This window comes from Rhea pennata, chromosome Z (assembly GCF_028389875.1).
Source record: "Rhea pennata isolate bPtePen1 chromosome Z, bPtePen1.pri, whole genome shotgun sequence".
NCBI lineage: Eukaryota > Metazoa > Chordata > Aves > Rheiformes > Rheidae > Rhea > Rhea pennata.
Genome location: NC_084702.1, coordinates 15,434,566 through 15,452,679, shown reverse-complemented (window position 1 = coordinate 15,452,679; position 18,114 = coordinate 15,434,566). Strand labels below are relative to the sequence as shown.

The window sequence follows — 18,114 nt, the reverse complement described above, 5'->3', positions numbered from 1 at the left end:
AACACTTCTCTAACAGTCAAAAAACTATAAACTATATTACATTCCAGTTATTTTAAACTTTCATATAACAACACTTTAGATTTCAAACTGCTGTACACTTAAGCTTGTATTTGACTCTTAAGCATGCTAAAGGGCCCAACGGCAACAGATGGTGACTACGTGTGGGGGTGCACTGAAACACTGCACTGCTCCGAAGGAACTCACACTGAACTTCTCCACATGCTTGTCCACAGAAAGCAGTACTAAGGAATTTCTTATTGCGGAGCGGTACTTTCTTCCCTTTCCTGCCCTATCTTCTGCATGAGCCACGCAAGGCCTTGCTGCACTGTGGTGTTTTGGGAGTGTTTTGAAGGCAGCCCAGGTTCCTGCTTTGTTTTATCCCACCTGGTAGCAGGTATAAAGCAGAGTGCCCTTGGCTGATAATGCGTTCCCTTTTCACCTGCGGGCTTGTAAAACAGTCTCCGCAGCTGCATTCTGCAAAGGAGCACAGGGAAAAATGCACCCAGCCTGGGGCCCCTTTGGCAGCCTTCTAGAGAGCGGGGAGCGCCCTGCAGCAAAGGGGCAGCAGGGCAGCTTCATGAGTGCCACACATGGGCAGGCATAGCCAGGCTCGGAAAGAGCCAGTATGAGCAGGCACCTGCGCCCAAATGCAGGGGAAAAAAACAAGGGGGTGGCACAGGAGTGTTGGAAAAGACAACTGAGAGGTGGTCACAGTTGTACTTCCGTAATAAGCCACTCATTAAATAAACTTCCAACCTAAAAAAAAAAATATCATTCCCAATATAAATTTGTTGTCAGGTTTTCAGTGTCCACAATGCAAATAAGCATACCAAATATTACTGAGATGGGAGGCTGGATCCAAACCAACATTTTCCCCCCCTTTGGATGAAGAAGCATCTTTTTATGCAGGAACTTCTCCTAAGTCTTCCCCTTTTCCACCCAGTCGCATTCCTGAGCAAGTTGTTCATGGACTGCTAACTCCAGTGCTAAAGCCTGCAGAAACACCACAGGCACCATGCGCTCATGCAAGCACTCACCCTGGTAAGGAATGTGACTCTGCCAGTGTGAACCATCCCCTTGAACATCACTTTTCCTGCGTCCTAAGCAGAGAGAGCTGTATTCAGCAATCTGATGTTCAGAAATGAAAAACTACCAGCTCAGCACAAGGAAAGCAGAGTAGTTTCACCCCCATTTTGGCCACTTGCATCCTGGTACTGGGCAGGGTCATTTTTTCTATAGAAAGGCAATCTAGTTAAAAAAAAAAAAAAAAAAAAAAAAAAAGATTATTATCAGAGCTTAGAAGAGGAACATTTGTCCTCTTGACAAGGGAAGAAAATACAAATGGCGCCAGCTCCTCAGCTCCTAGGCGAGCCCTCTAGCCTCCAGCATGTAGCAGAGCAAAGGGAAGATCCCTCTGAAGCACAACACAGACACTGAGCATGAAATAAATGCAAAAAAAAGTTTTCATGACAGAGTCCACTTGGTTCTGAAGCTTAAAGGATCTATCCTGGCAAACCCCTTCCAAGAAAGGAACTACTAAAGATGCCTGGTGTGTCACTAGTGTTGATTATTAGTATTTTAGTACTGACAACAGGGTAAGCACAGCTTATGTAAGTGAACACTTCTGTACTGTGAAAAGCCTGCAACTCAAAATGAAGCAATGCTGTCCTGCTTGACTTTTAGTGCCCTCCCAAAAGAGAAAACAACTTTAATGCTTTTCGTGATCTGATTCTTTCCTGCCTTTTAACTTCCCAAAAATCAGAGCCCTCTCCACCTAATGGGCCGATCCAGTTCCTCCAGTTCCAGTAAGGCACATTTCAACGTCACAGCACAGAATGAGGCTCTGCGAAGGGGGAGGAGGCGGAGGGAATCCGTACGAGTCTGGGTAGGGACGGCGCCTCCGAAATACTTCCTGCTCATCGTTACACAGCACTTTTTCCGAAGTCACACGGGTTTGGGGTTGTGAGTTCTTTTTCCCCCCGCCTTTCCTTCTCGCAGGGGCCAGGCGCGCTGCGAGCCCGGCCCTCTGCACGTACGCCACCGTGACTCAGGCCTCCGCGACGCCCGCCGCCCCCCCCACCCGCGGGCGGCGCGCGCACCAACGGCCGGCCGCGCCCCACCCGCAACGGCCGGCAGGCCCCGCCCCGCGCGGCCCGCCCGGCCGCGCTCGCCGCTGCGCGCCGCGGGCCTGCGCGCGCCCCGTGACGTCACCCCGCCCGGGGAACCCGAGCCGCGCACTGGGCGGGGCTCGGCCGCCACGGGTAGTGGAAGGGGGGGGAGGGGAGGGGGGAGGCGGCTGGCGCGCCTGCGCGTTGGTGCGCGCCGCGCCGGCGGGTATATAAGCGCGGGGCCGGGGCGGCGGCGGGACAGCGCTTTGGTGGCCTGAGGCGGTGAGGAGGTGCCGGGCGTGCCGTGGTAACCGTAGTGCCGTGCCGTGCCGGCCGCGTGCGCGTGGGGACGAAGCCGCTGGAGCCCTTCTCTCCGTTTCGCCGCCGTCGCCCCCCTCCCCCTCGCTCGCCGCCGTCGCCATGGTGAAGATCGTGGGCAGCCTGGTGAGTCCGTTAGGAGGGGGGTGGGGAGGGGGAGGGTGGCTCCTTTCTTCCCTCCTTCTCTCCCCTCCCCCCCCCACACACACACCCCGCAGCTGGGTGCAGGGCGGCTGGCGGGGCGGGGAGGGGGTCAGCCGGGCCGGCGTGGCCCGCTGCGGGGAGAGCCGCTGTCCCTTGCCGGGGTCAGCCCCGGCGGCGCGCCTGCTGGGCGGCGAGGGCAGGGCGGGGGGCCGAAGGCGTCCCCGAGGGAGGGCCGGGGAAGGCGGCTGGTCACCCGTCGCTGAACGGCCCAGCGGCTCCGCTGGCTTCTGACGCTCAGCGGGTGTGTGCGTGTGTGGAGGGGGCAGGGAGCGGCGCGTCTCCAGGCTGCGGTAGGTGATGGCTCTTCTCCCATGGACGTCTCCGCGGAGCGTCATGCTTCTCCTCTTAACGAGCTGCACAGGGGGCTTCTGCACTGTAGAACCCTCGTGTAGGAGTCTCGGCTTGTCTGACACCCTGCCAGCAGGTAGAGGACCAGGTGGCTTCCTTAAGAGGTGGACGTAAAGAAGTCCTGTCCTAGTACTGGATAGGAGTTAATGGAGAACTGCAATCCAGTCTTCTTGAATAGAATTATTAAGAGCCCATTCCTATATTGAAATAACAGGAGTTAGTATCATAAAAGATATTTATCTCCTTTTAGTGCTGTCTGATCTGTTCTGTACACTAACCAGGTGCCTCACGGTTTGGATGATCCTGTGAATAAAAGCTGTGGTTTTTGAGATACAGAATTGTAGTAGAGCCTGCCCTAACACACAGAGAACACTTTACTGATTATGAAATATTATATGCTCTTGTGTACAGCAGCTGACAGACAAGAAAAGAATTTGTTAGCTGTAACTTAGAAACATCTAAATACAATGATTTTTGTTTCAAAAATGCCTTCCATGCAAACTTATGTGAGCTCCCTATTCTAGGAAAAATCTTATTGGGCATAACTTGCCTTTTTGAACTTGAAATTTGGTTGAAACCTCGGCTTCATCTGATTGTGAAGGCCTCTAGGTGGTGTGGTATGGCATCCAAGTTTGAGTGTCTTCTGAAGCTATGCTTTTCTGAAGGCAATTTCCTGTATATAAGAAGTCTGCCATGCTTTTCATCTGGGGACCTCTGAGGCATCTTTGTCTGACCCAGAGCATGCTAATTCTTATGGCCAAAGTTTGAGTACATGTGAAGATGGAAAACTCACTAAAGTTAAGGTGAACTAAATGCCTTACATGGTAGCTCCTGGAGATGGAATGATGTGAGTTCAGCCTAAAATCCTTCTCTTGGTTTGCTCCCTGTCCCCCATGCCCTGTTTGCAGGTGGGCAGAAAGGGTTAACCCTTTAAGTAAGGACTGAGGTTTCTAATAAAGAATGGAATATTTCTAAAGAGTGACTAGACCTGGTTTAGGAGGAAGAGTGCAGCTTGGCCTGACTTAAAGAACTGGAGTAGTTTTCCACTATCCTCCCTTCTGTGAGCATTGAGTAAAGTACTGCATGTACCTAGGGATCTTCGGTAGTTAACATCTTATCTTACCCAGTTTTGTTTCTCTTCTGGTGAGAATGTGTGGCTTCTCTGAACAGACATGCTGGCCAAAAGTAGTTAACATCAACAGTCTTCCATGTTCGTGTGCACTGCAACTGGAATTCCTGAATTAATTCTGTTCTTTAAAGCTGTTTAAAGCTTTGTATTCTGCTCAGATAAGATGAAAGGGAAAAAATGTGATCTTTTGCTTAAAGTCAAAGCTTCTATGAGCGACTTCTTTAAAAGAACGTGACAGCTAACTAAATGTGACCTGTTTCCTACTAGACTTCAGAAACTGACTCATTCCTGAAGAATGACTAGTTTTATTTAGTACTGCTTCTAGGCCATCCCATGCTTCTACTAATGGACAAGTGGAGCAATACTTCTGCAGACTTCTTTATAAGCCTGTGTGTTATGTACGTATGAATGACTTGCATAAATTTTAACATGATTAGGTTATGGAAATTGTATGCCTTTGATAGCTGGTGTTGCAGAAGTCCAGAAGAGCCCTGGAAGTGTTCTTCACACTGACTTTTTTCTCTTATTTGAGGCAAAGATCTTGCAAATCTGCGGCTTCAGATGCAACTTCAGAAATAGTTGCTGCTGTCAGTTCAATCAGTTGAACCTTCAGTCTTTTTGCTAGCTCCCTATTGTTAAACTAAAAATGATGTGTTAGTCAGGTTAGGACTCAGATTATGATTGATGGAATTAAGCTGCCTTGAGCTGGAATTAATGTGTGCTGGAAATCATGTTTACAAGCAAGATGGTTGATTCAAACTGTCCTGGATATTTATTGCTGTAGAGCAATGGACTCCTTACACCATTGCCCTTGTTCAGAAGCCTCCATTTTGAGGTATTACCTGGTGCTGAAGATCTGCCTCTACACAAAGCCTTTTGTCATCTGTTTTCTCCTACTTGGGCCTTAGAAATTGATGTCTACTACCCATGTATTTGCTGAATGCAGGATCTGCTGTTATACTGGAAGACTGGACATGCAAAATGAGAGCCTGCATATGATCAATGATGCTTCAACAATTGTTGAAAAAGTACTGTCCAGAGGCCTCCCCTGATAAGATGCTACTTGAAGGAAATAGTAATAACAGAGCTATGAGTTCTTTGAGCTGTGTGACTAAATGGGCTTGTGGAGTGTAGTTTGATAACAAAGATTTGTTTTCTATGTGAAAACTTGACCATTCACACACATGCTTCCACAGTTTTTTCTGGTAAACCAGAAGGGCCAAGTAGTTTATACTTCTGCCAATTCTGTCTTCCTGTTTCCAGAAATATTAAGCTCTTAGGGAGAAGTGCTGGGACCTTCATGAAGTATGGTATCTCTAACTAGCAAGACTAAGCTTTTGAACCCCGTGTTTCTCTTCAGTCTTACTCCAGCAGTTTTAGCTGATACTAGAGATGGCTCATAGGGTAACACCTGACAGAAATCAATAGAGGCAGCAGCCAGGGGCCTGGTCTCTGGTGTGTGGCTTTTGATAACTTACAGTTACTGTGTCCTCCCACTCTTCCCTTATTTTGTGCAGTAGCAACCTGTGATATGTGGCCACAGCAGCAATGCATTAGAGGGCTGGACTTTCTCTTACAAGATAATGTAGTTTTGCAACTTGACAGAGTATTTTAGAGTAAGAAAAGGACTAATTAATTGATAGGTGCAGGAAACAGCACTAGTGAAGAGCTGATAATGCTAGAATGCAGAGGTATGAGAGGCTGCCCTGGATTTGGGGATTTGATGGTGTGTTGGAGTCAGGCTTGACTCAAGGAGGTGCAGGGAACAGCTTGGATTCCTGCATACTGGCATATTGAATTATACTGGCAAGAATAGGGAACTTCCCAGACAGGGATGCAGGAATGCATAGTATGCCAGTATGATGGGAGATGTGGAGAGGCTGAAGGGAAGACTTGTTTTTCCCCAGTCTTGTAGATGGAGAGTAGGTGATGTAGTAGTTAGCTACTGATCTTACAGCAGAGTAAACACTGACTATCCAAGATGCAAGGTTGGAAAAACTTAATTAGCATACAGAGATTGCACTTAAGATGGTTGCATTGGGGGGGTGGAAATCTTATCTACAGGAGAGGTGTAATGCAGGTTGTATTTACAGTTATAGCAAGATACAAAAGCTATCACACAACTTTATCCAGAAGAATACTGGTGCTCACTGAGGACTCTTTGTTTATTTATTAAACCTGCTTGTGACTAAATTGATTGTATGTACTGTTGGCTCCTTGCCTGTGTAGCATTCTTTAAGGGGAGAATAGCTTACTAGAGTCCGGTTGCAAGTTACTTTGGCCAATAACAGAAGCTGGAATTGGTTAATTCCTGCACTGTAAAACTTACTACTGTTTAGGTGTGGCAGTAACTTTGTAGCTTTCAGCAAAGTATTTTTGACAGAAAACGCCAGTGCTCAACTCTGAAGTTGAGGAGGGCAAAGCAGCTATCTTGTCTGTGTGTAATCTGAAATGGAGCTTAAATTAACAGCTGTCCTGGAGCCTACACTGCCACAAGAAAACTAAGTTAAGTAATATTTGAGTTGGTTGTACTTGCTTTGGAAAAACTGTCAGGAAATAGCTGATAAGTATCTCAGGCAGCAGCAAAAAATGCTAATTTGGATACTTATTTGCATTCTGCTAGAATACAAATGCTTGTTGATTTTAGTGTGTTTCAGTTCTGCTGAAGTGTCCACTGAAAATCTGTGACTAATGAGATATAAGGAGCTCTACATCAGAATGTTGTCTAGATATGACTTGTATGACTTAATTTAGACCTTCAAGTTAGTCATACTGTTAAGTGATGGATGTGTGTACATAGAACACTTGTCTATTCCATGTGTAGTATTGTGTTGTCTACTAAAGTTGTACTCAGATTCACTTGGTAAAATAAAGTGCCTGTCCTAAGAGGTGGTTGCTTTAGAAAACATTTTAGGGTAATATAAAACATGATTTTTTTTTATACTGTGTATTGTTTGGAAAAGACATCAAGCTGGAATAGTGTATGAAGGCTGCTACATTAGACATAATGGTCAAATTCAGAGTAATACAGAGCAGCAGGATTTGAGATCAAAGGCTTGATAAACTTCTAACTTGATCTCATCATGCTACTGTTCAGTGAGGTGGAGTGCTTGAAGACTAGTCTTTCCTAATTAAATAATTGGCTAGAAGACACTTACTGACTGGTAATAATGATGAAGGCAGTCTGCATTGAAGCACTTTGAGATTTGTATCATTACATAAGTGGGGTGTTTAAAAAGATAGCAGAATTGTTAGTGTGTGTGAAGGCTGAGACTAAGCTAGCTGTAGGATTAATAAATCTTTAATGTATTCAATTCTTTTATCTATAGTCAGAATTTGAGACAGAACTGAAATCTGCTGGCGAGAAGCTTGTAGTTGTTGATTTCTCTGCTACCTGGTGTGGACCCTGCAAAATGATCAAACCTTTTTTCCATGTAAGTAGCCTTTATAAAACTGTTTTGTCAGGCAACTGTATTAAAGTATACTCAAATGTTTTTTGTGCTACTTGACAACCATATGGAGATTTCCTTTTGCCATATGATCATGACTGAATTTTCTGAAAGAAATCACATGTGTGTACTTCATGACTGAGTAGAATAGGCTGAGACAAAGTTTTGATTTGGGTGGGAGCTCAAATTAACTTCTGCTGCCCTAATGCTTACTCTGCTTCACTCAGCCTCTAAAGGCCTGTGGTAAGTTGTACTACACTAAAACTGGGGATAACATTGTTTTAACACTGTATCCTCTCTATAAGTGGTTGTCATCCAGTAATAATGCCATCCCCTAGAAAAGGATGGGATTTGTGCTGTAGCATCTTCCTATGTTCTGCTGAAAAATATAGTAGATTTAAACTTCTTTTCACCTGTGTATTGGGATAGCTGAGGGTTTTCTACCAGTGGGGAACACATTTAACATGTGACAACCTTTACTTTGCTGAAGACATGAATTTCAACAGACTCTTCCAGGCATTGAAGCAGAAAATTAAAGCAGCTATTCACTGATCATAACAGTACTTTAAGGTAATAGGGTAAACATCACCATGGGAATGAGAAAGCCTTATACTTTCTACAAATGTCTCTTAAAGAAATGCTTTCCTGGAGCACTGCAACTACAGCTTGTCTCTTTTATTCTAGAGTTTGTGTGAGAAGTTTGCTGATGTGGTGTTCATTGAAATTGATGTGGATGATGCTCAGGTATGGTTATGGGGCAATGCTTAAGGAGGGCAGTTAAGATCCACACAAGTGACAGTGGGAAAACTTCTTAGTTTCTGCAAGGGCAGAGACTCTAGCATAGCTAGAGACTGTTTACCCTCTAAGAAATAGAGATAGGGTTTTCCTTATCTTTACTGGAAAAGGAATGAATATTTAGTGGACACCGCCAACAGCCTGGGGAAGAAACTGCCCTGTGGTATCTGCACACTGGTCTGTGTGGCATGCATTAGGTAACTTGAGCATTGCTGTTTTGAACTCCAGTCTCTAAAGCCTTAAGTTGTCTTGATGAAATCTTCCCTAGAACTACTGTATTAGAAAACAGTCTAAATATTTTAGACTGGTCTCCCTACTGCACTTGTCCCTGTTTCTCCCTTTTGCGTCTTGATTTTTAAGTTGAATAAAATGGCTGCTATATAGCAGTTCTAGCAGCTGGTAGGTACCTGAACAATATCAGGTTGAAAAACAAGAGTTGCTGTAGAACTTAAGCCTTACAAATGGTGATTGGAACACCAGACCTCTGCATCAAAACAGACCACCATTAGATTACAGATCTAGTAAACATGTATTTCAGCTATTGTATGAATTAGATGCTGAAGGGATCTTGCAGACTTCCTTCAAGGAGATGCTTTCTGATACAGGGTGAACAGCCAGAGGTGCTCTGTTTGCTTAATAGCACAGCTTAGCCATTATTGTTGTCGCCTAGTTGAAAGGGAACTAGTGGGTTATAAGTTTAACAGCCTTCAAGACTTTTCAACTGAATTTGTCTTCTGTCTCTTCCAGGATGTTGCTGCACACTGTGATGTCAAGTGCATGCCCACATTCCAGTTCTACAAGAATGGAAAGAAGGTAGGCCCTGCTTTTTTGGGCAGGGAGGATCTCTGTTCTGGAGCAAGCATGAAATTAAGCACCTGAAGGGGAAGATGGGGAGGTTTAGACCACACAGCCTGCTTTCTCTTGGCAGTGTATGAGAGGCACAACTGGCAATAGGGCCCTCCTAAGAGCAGTCATGTTCACTTCCATACTGCAGAAAATGTAGCATGGATCAGTAAGTCGACTGTCAAACTCCTTTAGTCAGAGTGAGCTAGTGTTACAGCTCAGTCTTATAGGCAGAGCTTCATGATATTACTGGGGTTAGACATCTGGGTCAAGCCTGCTGCTGTGTGCTTAGCACTCTGGTTTTACCAGTCTTGGTTACAGTTTGTCCTCTGGATGCATTTCCTATTCATGCAGATTTAACCACATATGTCTGTGGAATCCTAGCTAAATGAGCAGACACTGCAGTCTGGAGTCCTGTCTGTCCTGGTCCTGTCTGTCTCTAAGGTCTGGATACAGCTTCTGTGCCTGCTCTAACTAGAGGTGAACACTGACAGTGTAGTAGGCTGCTTGTACATGGTACTTGGACTGAGTGTCTGCTTGGAGTAAAGACTGATTGTTGAACTAAATGTCAGAGGCTCTTAATTTGCCAACCAAACTGAATGTGTAAACCTTTAGGGTTTTCTGAAGTAAAAACAAAATTTGCCTGGATGCAGGTGTCATGGCTGAAGGCAACAGAATTGCTTCCTTAGAAGTGGATGTCAAATGTTGCATGAGCTGTAGTTCAAGTCAGTACAGGGCCAAATAATGACTAATAATGTACCTATGATAATGTTCTTGGAATAAAGATCTGCTTCCAGCAAAGATAATGCAATCAGAAAAACTGTAATTGAGGTGTGACAATGTATGAAACTGGTATTCTTGACCTTGTTGTATAGCACCTAATTCTGAGCAACCTCTGGACTCATGAATATTAAATATTTTTAAGGCCTGTGGTGTCTTCTCTGTACCTTGTGCCCTCGTAGGTAGTAGAGGACAGGCATGTTTTGTTTTGAGGCAACAGTTGCCTTTGTCTTGCAGTATAAGTTGAAATAAGGACATAAAAAGTGGATGCCAAGCTGTGAGACAGGTCATTCCAAGAGGCAGTTGCCATTTCAAAACTTGATTGGAAAGGGTCCTGAGCAATCTGAGGTAACTTTGAGTTACTTCTGCTGTGAGGTGACTTCCAAATGTCCTTTCATTTTGAGTCTGTTACATGATTGGCTCAAGATCTATTATGTTTATTTCCCCCTCTCTTACCACGCATGTAGGAGGCTCCAGCTATGGTGATCTGGAAGTGATTTTTTTTTGAATAGACTCTTGTCCCAGTCTTTGAGTTGAATGGGAGATAAATGGCTCTTAAACATGAGCTTACTACTCACCTAGGGCTGAATAAACTGATTAGTGAAGCACAGTTGAACAGATACATGTTTCTGGATGATCTCCAAGTAGATGTTATGAAGCATTGTATGCAGCACTTTGTAAAATCATACTCTCTTTACAGGTGCAGGAGTTCTCTGGTGCCAATAAAGAGAAGCTGGAAGAGACCATTAAAAGTCTAGTTTAATCTCCAACAGTGGAGACCTGGGATCATGACTGCTTCAGCTAAATTATAACCTGTAACTTTTCTACTGAAAATCTAACCAAGCTATCTAGAATGAGTCATGGAAACTGTCCTTCTGGTCTATGTAAATGAGTACAATAAAGTGGAAATTCTCTTTTGGATATTGCCTAGTGTTTGAATGACTTTTGAGCAAGTCCTTAGTATCACTGAAGTTGCTGGTGGTAGTAATATACATATTTTTTTAACTTGCTAACAGAGTGCTGTCTAGATACATCAGATTGTATTTGACACAAGAACCTTTGTATTACTGAGCTATTGTTAGGAATGGAAAGCAGTGTTGCATAGGACAGCAGTGATTGCTTTAGGAGAAATACTCTGTCACTGTCCTCTGAAGAGCAGCAGTCTCAATTCCAGATGCTGAAAGGTGAGCTTGGGAGTTGTAGAAAAGACTGGTCTCTGATAAGGGTTTTGTGATCTTTTTAGCCTTTAATCAGCTGTTAAGCTTTGGGTTGAGACTTCAAGGTAAGACTTACCTTAACATCTGAACATAATATACATCATATAGGAAGTATAAGGCAGGACTTGGAGCTTCTACTTTTTTAATTTTGCCTTGCCATTTGCATACCTTCTGGTTCTGTTAATGGCAAAATCTATTTAGTTTCTAAGATGGGCTGCTTTGTTCTCTGGTCAATAAACTAGAACAAATGATTAAAGAGGTAAAGCTCTGTCTTAAATCCAAGACGGCTTACTGATTTTTTTTCTTCTCCTCTCAAACTAAACATAAATATTGATTTGTTAGCTTATTCTGGACACTGCTTGACAGTAAACTGGGCTTTCTAGTCCTCCACACTTGCATCAAGCTGTTTAAATTACTGCTGACCTGCCTACTTCTGCATGCCATTTAGCTACTCTTTCCACAGTTACTAATACTGTTTTGGGTGTAGTCTCCAGGATAAGTATTCAGTGAATAAAGAAACAAGGCTGTAGCTACTAGCTACAGCTAAAGGTGAGCTGTGCTGCTTGAGTATCACAGATGAGGGAAGCACAGCTTCCTGCTGTATCTGCAGACATGGACAATGGTGAGCCTCTAGCCTTTGTGGTATGGAGCTAGTGTGTGACTCACGGCTTGTCATGTGAGTAAGCCTAAGCTTCCTGGTCTGCAAGAGAGACAAGATCTTTAAACAGCTTGCTGTATGAATAAGAAACACTATTTAAAAATAAGATTTATCTAATCTGAGATGCTGACTATCCACTTCATCTGAGGATAAGCCCTTAAGAGCCTTCTCAGGTGGAGGGATTTTGCTTTGACAGTGAAAAGAACATGCAAAATGCTTCCTGTGCAATGCTGGCTATATGACTTAATGAGGAGTGCAGCTGTGTATTAAAGACTGCTCACCCAAGTCAGTGGCATTACTAAGCATAATGGAGTAGTGGGTCAATATCTGGGGAGGGAATATGATGTTGGAGCAAGAATGCACCATTTTCATCTGGAAACAAGCATTACTTCTGAAAGCAGTTTGAGTGGCCTGTTTACTCTTTAGTTGGGAGCAAGGAAGGAGGGAAGGCCAAATTAAAGTTTTAGAGAAAACTTAAGGTGAAGTTCAGTACAAGCCCCTAAAATACAGCTTCTTTTAAGAAAGTATACTAATATGTATTTGAAATTACTAAGATGCATACTATTGCAATTTACAATACTTCTCTTGAGGTAAGATCCTGGTCTGGCCTATTAGAACAGGAGGAATAGTGAAATTAATGGTGGAAATCCTACTTGTTGAATTTGACATAATGCTCTCTTTTTTTTTTTTTTTTTTTTCCCTGTAAGAGGTCAACTCTGCAGCAGCTCTGAGAGGCCCAGGCAAGTAACTGCAGATAGAAATAGGAATGGATGAGAAGGGTTGAAGTAACTTACGTTAAAACTGGAGTGTAAAGAAGTGTTTAAGAGAAGCCCAGCAAGTCTTAGCATTTTTTGCCTGCAGGAATCCTCCAGTTCTGGGAATTGTCATGTAAACATACTGTGACCAAAATACTTGCTTAGCTCTATTTGAAAGCAGGCGGTCTTTTTAAGAGTAGCTCCTTAAGGATGGCATAGAGCTTGGAGGTATCTCACCCTCCTAGAACATGCAGTCAAGAACCAAATGTATTACGTAATTTTTCTTTTGAAAGACCAGACTGAAAAGCTTATTCCCTTCAAAACAAATAATTGTGCCACAGTTTGAATTTGTGCAGGGGCACAAATTAAAGAACAATAGCACTCTCCATTAAAGAACAGTTCATATCTTAGGTATAGCAATGATAAGAATTTCTCATTTCTTCAGAAGCAGTACTTCTCTTGGAAGTGGAGTATCCCACATCAGGACAGGGATTGGGTTGATTTTTTTTTAATCTATTGGGTGATATATGGATTATGACATTTCAGCAAGGACTAGATATCAATTATTTTGAATGAAATGGAGCAGGTGCAAGTAATCATACTAAATTCTGATTGGGGGGGTATCTGCTCTGACATAGGTGATAGTTAGCAAGCAAAAATGCACCTGCTGAGTACTCCAGACAGATCTGCAGCTCAGATGACATTGGGACTGGCATTATCATGCCACAGGAAAATGCAGGAAAGACATATCTCTTGCACAGAACTCTGATTTAGCTCTGGTGAGAACCAGAGGTGACCTGTTCTTTGCAAGAACTGAACTAAGCTGTGTTGTCTTAGATCTCTCCACAAAGGAAATGATAGATGGTCAAGTGACTCGAATGTTTGGGAGAAACTTGGTATATGTGATAGAAAAGAAACAATGTATGAAAATGTTCTTTCTGAGAGTAGGAGCTCCAGGAAGAAGTTATCCTCCCCTCAGGTAATGATTGCAGCCTTTTTCACTTGAATGTGAAATGGCTGATCTCTGTCTTGCTGTCAAACCAGTAGAGCAAGAAGTTTTTCTCTGCTGGCCAGTTACATAGCTTTCTGTCTTACAGAGGACTGGCCAATGATGTAAGTGCAGGAGCACAGCTACTTCCTTGAGCACAGAAATTATCTCAGCTTTATACTCTAATGAAGCTTAATGAGAGGACTATCATGAAAGGGATGGCTAATCCAGTGGGATTGCAGTGAGTGGAAAGGGGACTGTATACAGTAAGACGAAAATGAAGTAGTGAAACCCCTTGGCTTAACTCTGCATGTTCTGAAACTGCTGTAAGAAGACATCTGGGAAAGGATTCTAACCATTTGCCACAGCACTTTCAAATGTTTTTTTTGTAACACTATGTTACTTAATCTCCTGTGAACTGTCAAGTTTTTCACTCTTTGCTTTACCTAATAATATTAGGCTTGGATATTCCCCTCAACACACACCTCTAACTTTGGGGGGGGGGGGAAGTATTGTAATTCTAATGCTTTATCAATATATCTGATGTTCAAAATTTTGATTAGTATTCAACCTAATGACCTTGTGAACACATTCTTAGCAAATGGTTTTGTCCATTAGCCTTTTTACCTGCTTAGTGCTATACTACATGAGCTTTAACAGCTTGCCTAATTTTCTAAGCAGTGGGTGACTTGAAGGAAGCAGATTGCATCCCCCTCTGCAGCTATTGAGCTGTGACTGTTGTAGCTTCCTTGTTACCTCATGCTATGTTGCAGGCAACTTTCAGCCACTCAGCGGGTGCTGTGATCCAGTAGGTGGCAGGGTTGCCCGGCTCAGCTTGGCTGTTATGGTGCAGCTATGCAGCGATGTGTCTGGCAGCCCTGTGATGTTGCCTCAGCTGACCCTTGCCTGTGTGAGAGCCAAAAACGACCACGCAGTGAGAGGTGCCTGATGGTCCGGGCTGCGTCATACCATGGTGGGAAGGGGGGGATGAATTTTGTAGGGTTTCTGGTCTTGCTGAAGAAGATGAGATGTGTTCAGCTTGGCAGGTTCCCTGTGCCTCAGAATACATCATTCAACTTTTTTAAAAAAGCAAAAACTCACTGGCTTCTGTTAAAGCTTTCAAATGCTGCCCAAACTTTGTCTGAGCCTTGTCAGACAAAAAGCACTCCATATCCCCCAGCACCCTGGGGAAACAATGTTTTCCTGTCTTTAGAGAGCTGTGAATTCACTGTCAGTACCACACAGATTCTGTGTAACACACAGATGAAGAGGTTGTGTTAGTCATGGAACTGGGTGCATTCTTTGCATGGGCAGGGGAGCTTCTTGGGCAGAGGAGATATGGATATAGGGAAAGGAGTCTGCAAATGATCTTTGGATTTGAGGGAGAAATGGAAGAAAGGACTCCAAAAGCAGACAGTGATCATGCCAGTGGTGATTATGCACTATAGTGGCTGCAAACATTTGGTAATGGGAAGAGAGACAAGTTAGTTTGGAAGGATAAGTATCATTCTGCTGCAAACTACCTTCTCTGGCATGGAGCTGTTGCTGCAAGCAGCATTTTTGGTAAGGGGTTAAGTTGAGAAGGGAGAGGTAACGGAGCTTACAGAGGACTTACAGAGCTGATACGGTGCAATGAAACCTCCCTGCAGTGAGGTGAAGGGAGAGTAATTGCCTGTCTTGCCTTCAGAAGTTTTTTCCAAGATGTCATTAGCTAGCCAGGGCCCACTGTTATGAAATACTCTGGCTCACCCATGTGACATTGCTGCAGTAAGACAATAAGCTATATATATATGTAAAAAAAAAAAAGGTTTATCAGGTCCCTGGAGCAGTGACAGAAAGATCTGGAGACCTGGGAAAGGCTCTCTTCTTATGCTTTTTCAAAATTTTCACTTAAGCCTGGAAAAACCTCCTGAGTCTGGCTTTCCAAACTCAAAGAGTGGCCATTCGCCCAGATCTGTGTAGGAACAACTGTAGTGACTTACCTCCAGCTACCTGTCTCTACTCCAGCAGCAGCAGCCCCTCTCTGTAAGGCTGTCAGAGCTATTGCTGATGTACAGTGCCAGCATGGGTTCTGTGGTGTTTGCTGCCAACTTTGTGGATGGCTGTGTGCAGAGTTGAGATTGCTTTTGTTAAGCACCTGAAGTCAGAACTGCTGCCCCCATGTGTGTGTGTTTGTGTGGGAGGGTACTGGGCTGAGATGTTCCCATGCCTGCCAGCCACCTGGAGAGAGAAAGCTCACAGTGTTGCATTTGACATGACTGCAAACAGCCCTGGGATGGCTCAAGCCCGTACATGCCCTGCTTGGAAAAATGCTCTATACTGCTGAAATCCTAGTTAGATTAACTCTCTTCTAGCACTGATCCCTGACCCTTGAGGAGTGACTTGAGAAACTGACATGCTGACAACAGGTGGAGCAGCACTGAAGGGAAACCGTATTTAGCAGAAGCCTGGCCATGGCATGGAGTCTCTCTGCTCTTCATCTGAAACAGCTGTGTACTAAAGGACACCTGTGTACCCCAGGTGCTAAAACCTCTCTACATAGGAGCTCCTTGTGATAGAGACCAAGTACAGAATCTTTGCAGCAAACAGGAAAAGTTCAGGTGTTAGCTGCTGGCCATCTTTGCACAACATCAGTAGGTGGCAGGAAGCTGCACTTAGCACAGCTGAGCTGAGAGTGAACTGTATTTCATAGAATCATAGAATTGGTAAGGTTGGAAGGGACCTTTGGAGATCATCCAGCCCAACCCTCAAATGAGTGCCCCATACGGGGATCGAACCCACAACCTTGGCATTATTAGCACCACACTAGCTAACTAACTGAGCTAAACCTAATCACTTCAGTGTGCTTATTCACAGTGGAGGTTTCTTGCAGCCTGGAACTAAGAGGCACAGCAGATCAAAGGCCTCCAGATTCAGTAAGGACTTACTAGGAGCATCCGAGGAACTTGTAGAACTGTTGTGGAAATGTACCTACACACCTATGTCAAAGGCATTTTTCCTTCTCAGGAGAGGAAAAGCAGAGGTGGTCCAGCATGGTACCTAGAGAGGAGGAAGAATGCAGGGTAGCTGGGGAAAGGTATGAAGATCCATTCCCACCTGCAGCTGGCAAATTTGGGACAGATGCAAACTTTCATAAGGTGGAAGTAAGTAAATGATTGACTATATTAACATAAAAAGAAGATTCAAGCAGCTAGATATCCAAATGGCATCACTTGGCCTCTGGGAATTGAAACATCTGGGATGAGCTGGGGCTGAGTGCAACGGACGTATGGATAGGAGGACTCCAGGGGTCAAGGCATTCCCAAAAGTCATCCTGCCATCCAGCTGAGTCAGACTATTAAAAAAGAAAAAATCAAGTTCGGTTTTCACCTTTCTATGTATGCTTTGTTGTTGTTGTTGTTGTGCCATATCCCTTTCTTTGAGAGACGATGCAGCAGGGTGAGAAAGGGCTTGCACAATGAGCAGCTATCTGAACTGTGCAGCCTGCTGGTGAGATGCAATGTTTAGTTTTAATACCACTTAGTAGGATCATTAAGAGTTGGAGGAAGAAGAAACTCTCCTAATGCCTATGGGATGCATCTGTGAATGAGTGATTATCTTTTGACCAAAGGGTCCTTCATATCCTCTCATCAATTTCTATTGCAATTGAACTCTGGCCTTCCAAAGTCTGTCCTTGTATGCTGGGCTACTACTCTGTGTTTCCTGGGTAGTCCATCTTCATTTCCCCTTGTGGACATTTATATACTGTTTGAGCTCAACCTAGTTCTGCTTTCGGTCAAATCAGTCTTGCGTGGCACCAGTTTAGCTCCCTGCACAGCAGAATGGATTGTTGCAGTCAGGGTGATGTTTCAAGGGCGGTGCTGCTGCTCTAGCTACATTGTCTGAGAGTAACAGTCTGCTTGGGGACCCTTTAAGTCATCCAAACCACTTCTCTCAAGATGATCCTAGAAGCTTGTAGTTTACTAGGAAGAAGAGCTCATGTTCAGCTGGTGAGGACAGGGACAGGACGTAACTCCCCATGCTGCAGGTAGCAGCTAGCAGCAAGCTAAGCTATGAGTGATCAGCTTGGAGCAGCTGCAGCCTGGCTGTGGGGATGAGAGATGAACAGAACAGTCAGGGTAATGGGAGCAAGGTAAGAGCAAAATGGTTTGGTCACTCCTACAGAGCATGTATCAGGAAAAGTGGAATTTTGACATCAGATTCATTTGATGAATGAGGCTTGAATGAAAACAGCACTGGAGGATGCAGCAGACCTGTATCTTCTCCTGGGATCAGCAGACAGCAATGAGTCCTGGAGAGCAACAAGCTCTCCAAGAATAGCTTCTAGGTATCAGCAACATACAGCTCTTTGTAGCACTGGTGAACTCCATGGTTCACCATGCACTCCATGTAGCCAAGGTTGGTTGATTCCCAAGGTCAGACAGGTTGTATTCCTAGAAGCTTGCTGGAGGCAGGGTGAGCCTTGGCCATTTGTTCCTCTAGGCTCTCTTCATGCTTCAGAGCAACTTACCTCATAACACAT

The 18,114-nt window shown here is 44.2% G+C and overlaps 1 protein-coding gene across 2 annotated transcripts; it reads left to right on the top strand.

Annotated features, from left to right (window-relative positions):
- Positions 1 to 2,283: 2,283 nt before the first annotated feature.
- Positions 2,284 to 16,919, top strand: LOC134153966 (thioredoxin). Of its 2 annotated transcripts, XR_009961285.1 has the most exons (6): positions 2,284 to 2,552; positions 7,437 to 7,541; positions 8,241 to 8,300; positions 9,099 to 9,164; positions 15,947 to 16,112; positions 16,599 to 16,919. XR_009961285.1 is itself a non-coding variant. In XM_062600545.1 (5 exons), the coding sequence occupies exons 1-5, from the start codon at positions 2,529 to 2,531 to the stop codon at positions 10,735 to 10,737; spliced, it is 318 nt and encodes a 105-aa protein (XP_062456529.1). In that variant the 5' UTR covers positions 2,294 to 2,528; the 3' UTR covers positions 10,738 to 10,895. The 2 variants fall into 2 exon arrangements, 1 of the variants encoding a protein (XP_062456529.1); XM_062600545.1 differs by lacking the exons at positions 15,947 to 16,112; positions 16,599 to 16,919 and adding an exon at positions 10,675 to 10,895 and having other exon boundaries at positions 2,294 to 2,552.
- Positions 16,920 to 18,114: the final 1,195 nt, after the last annotated feature.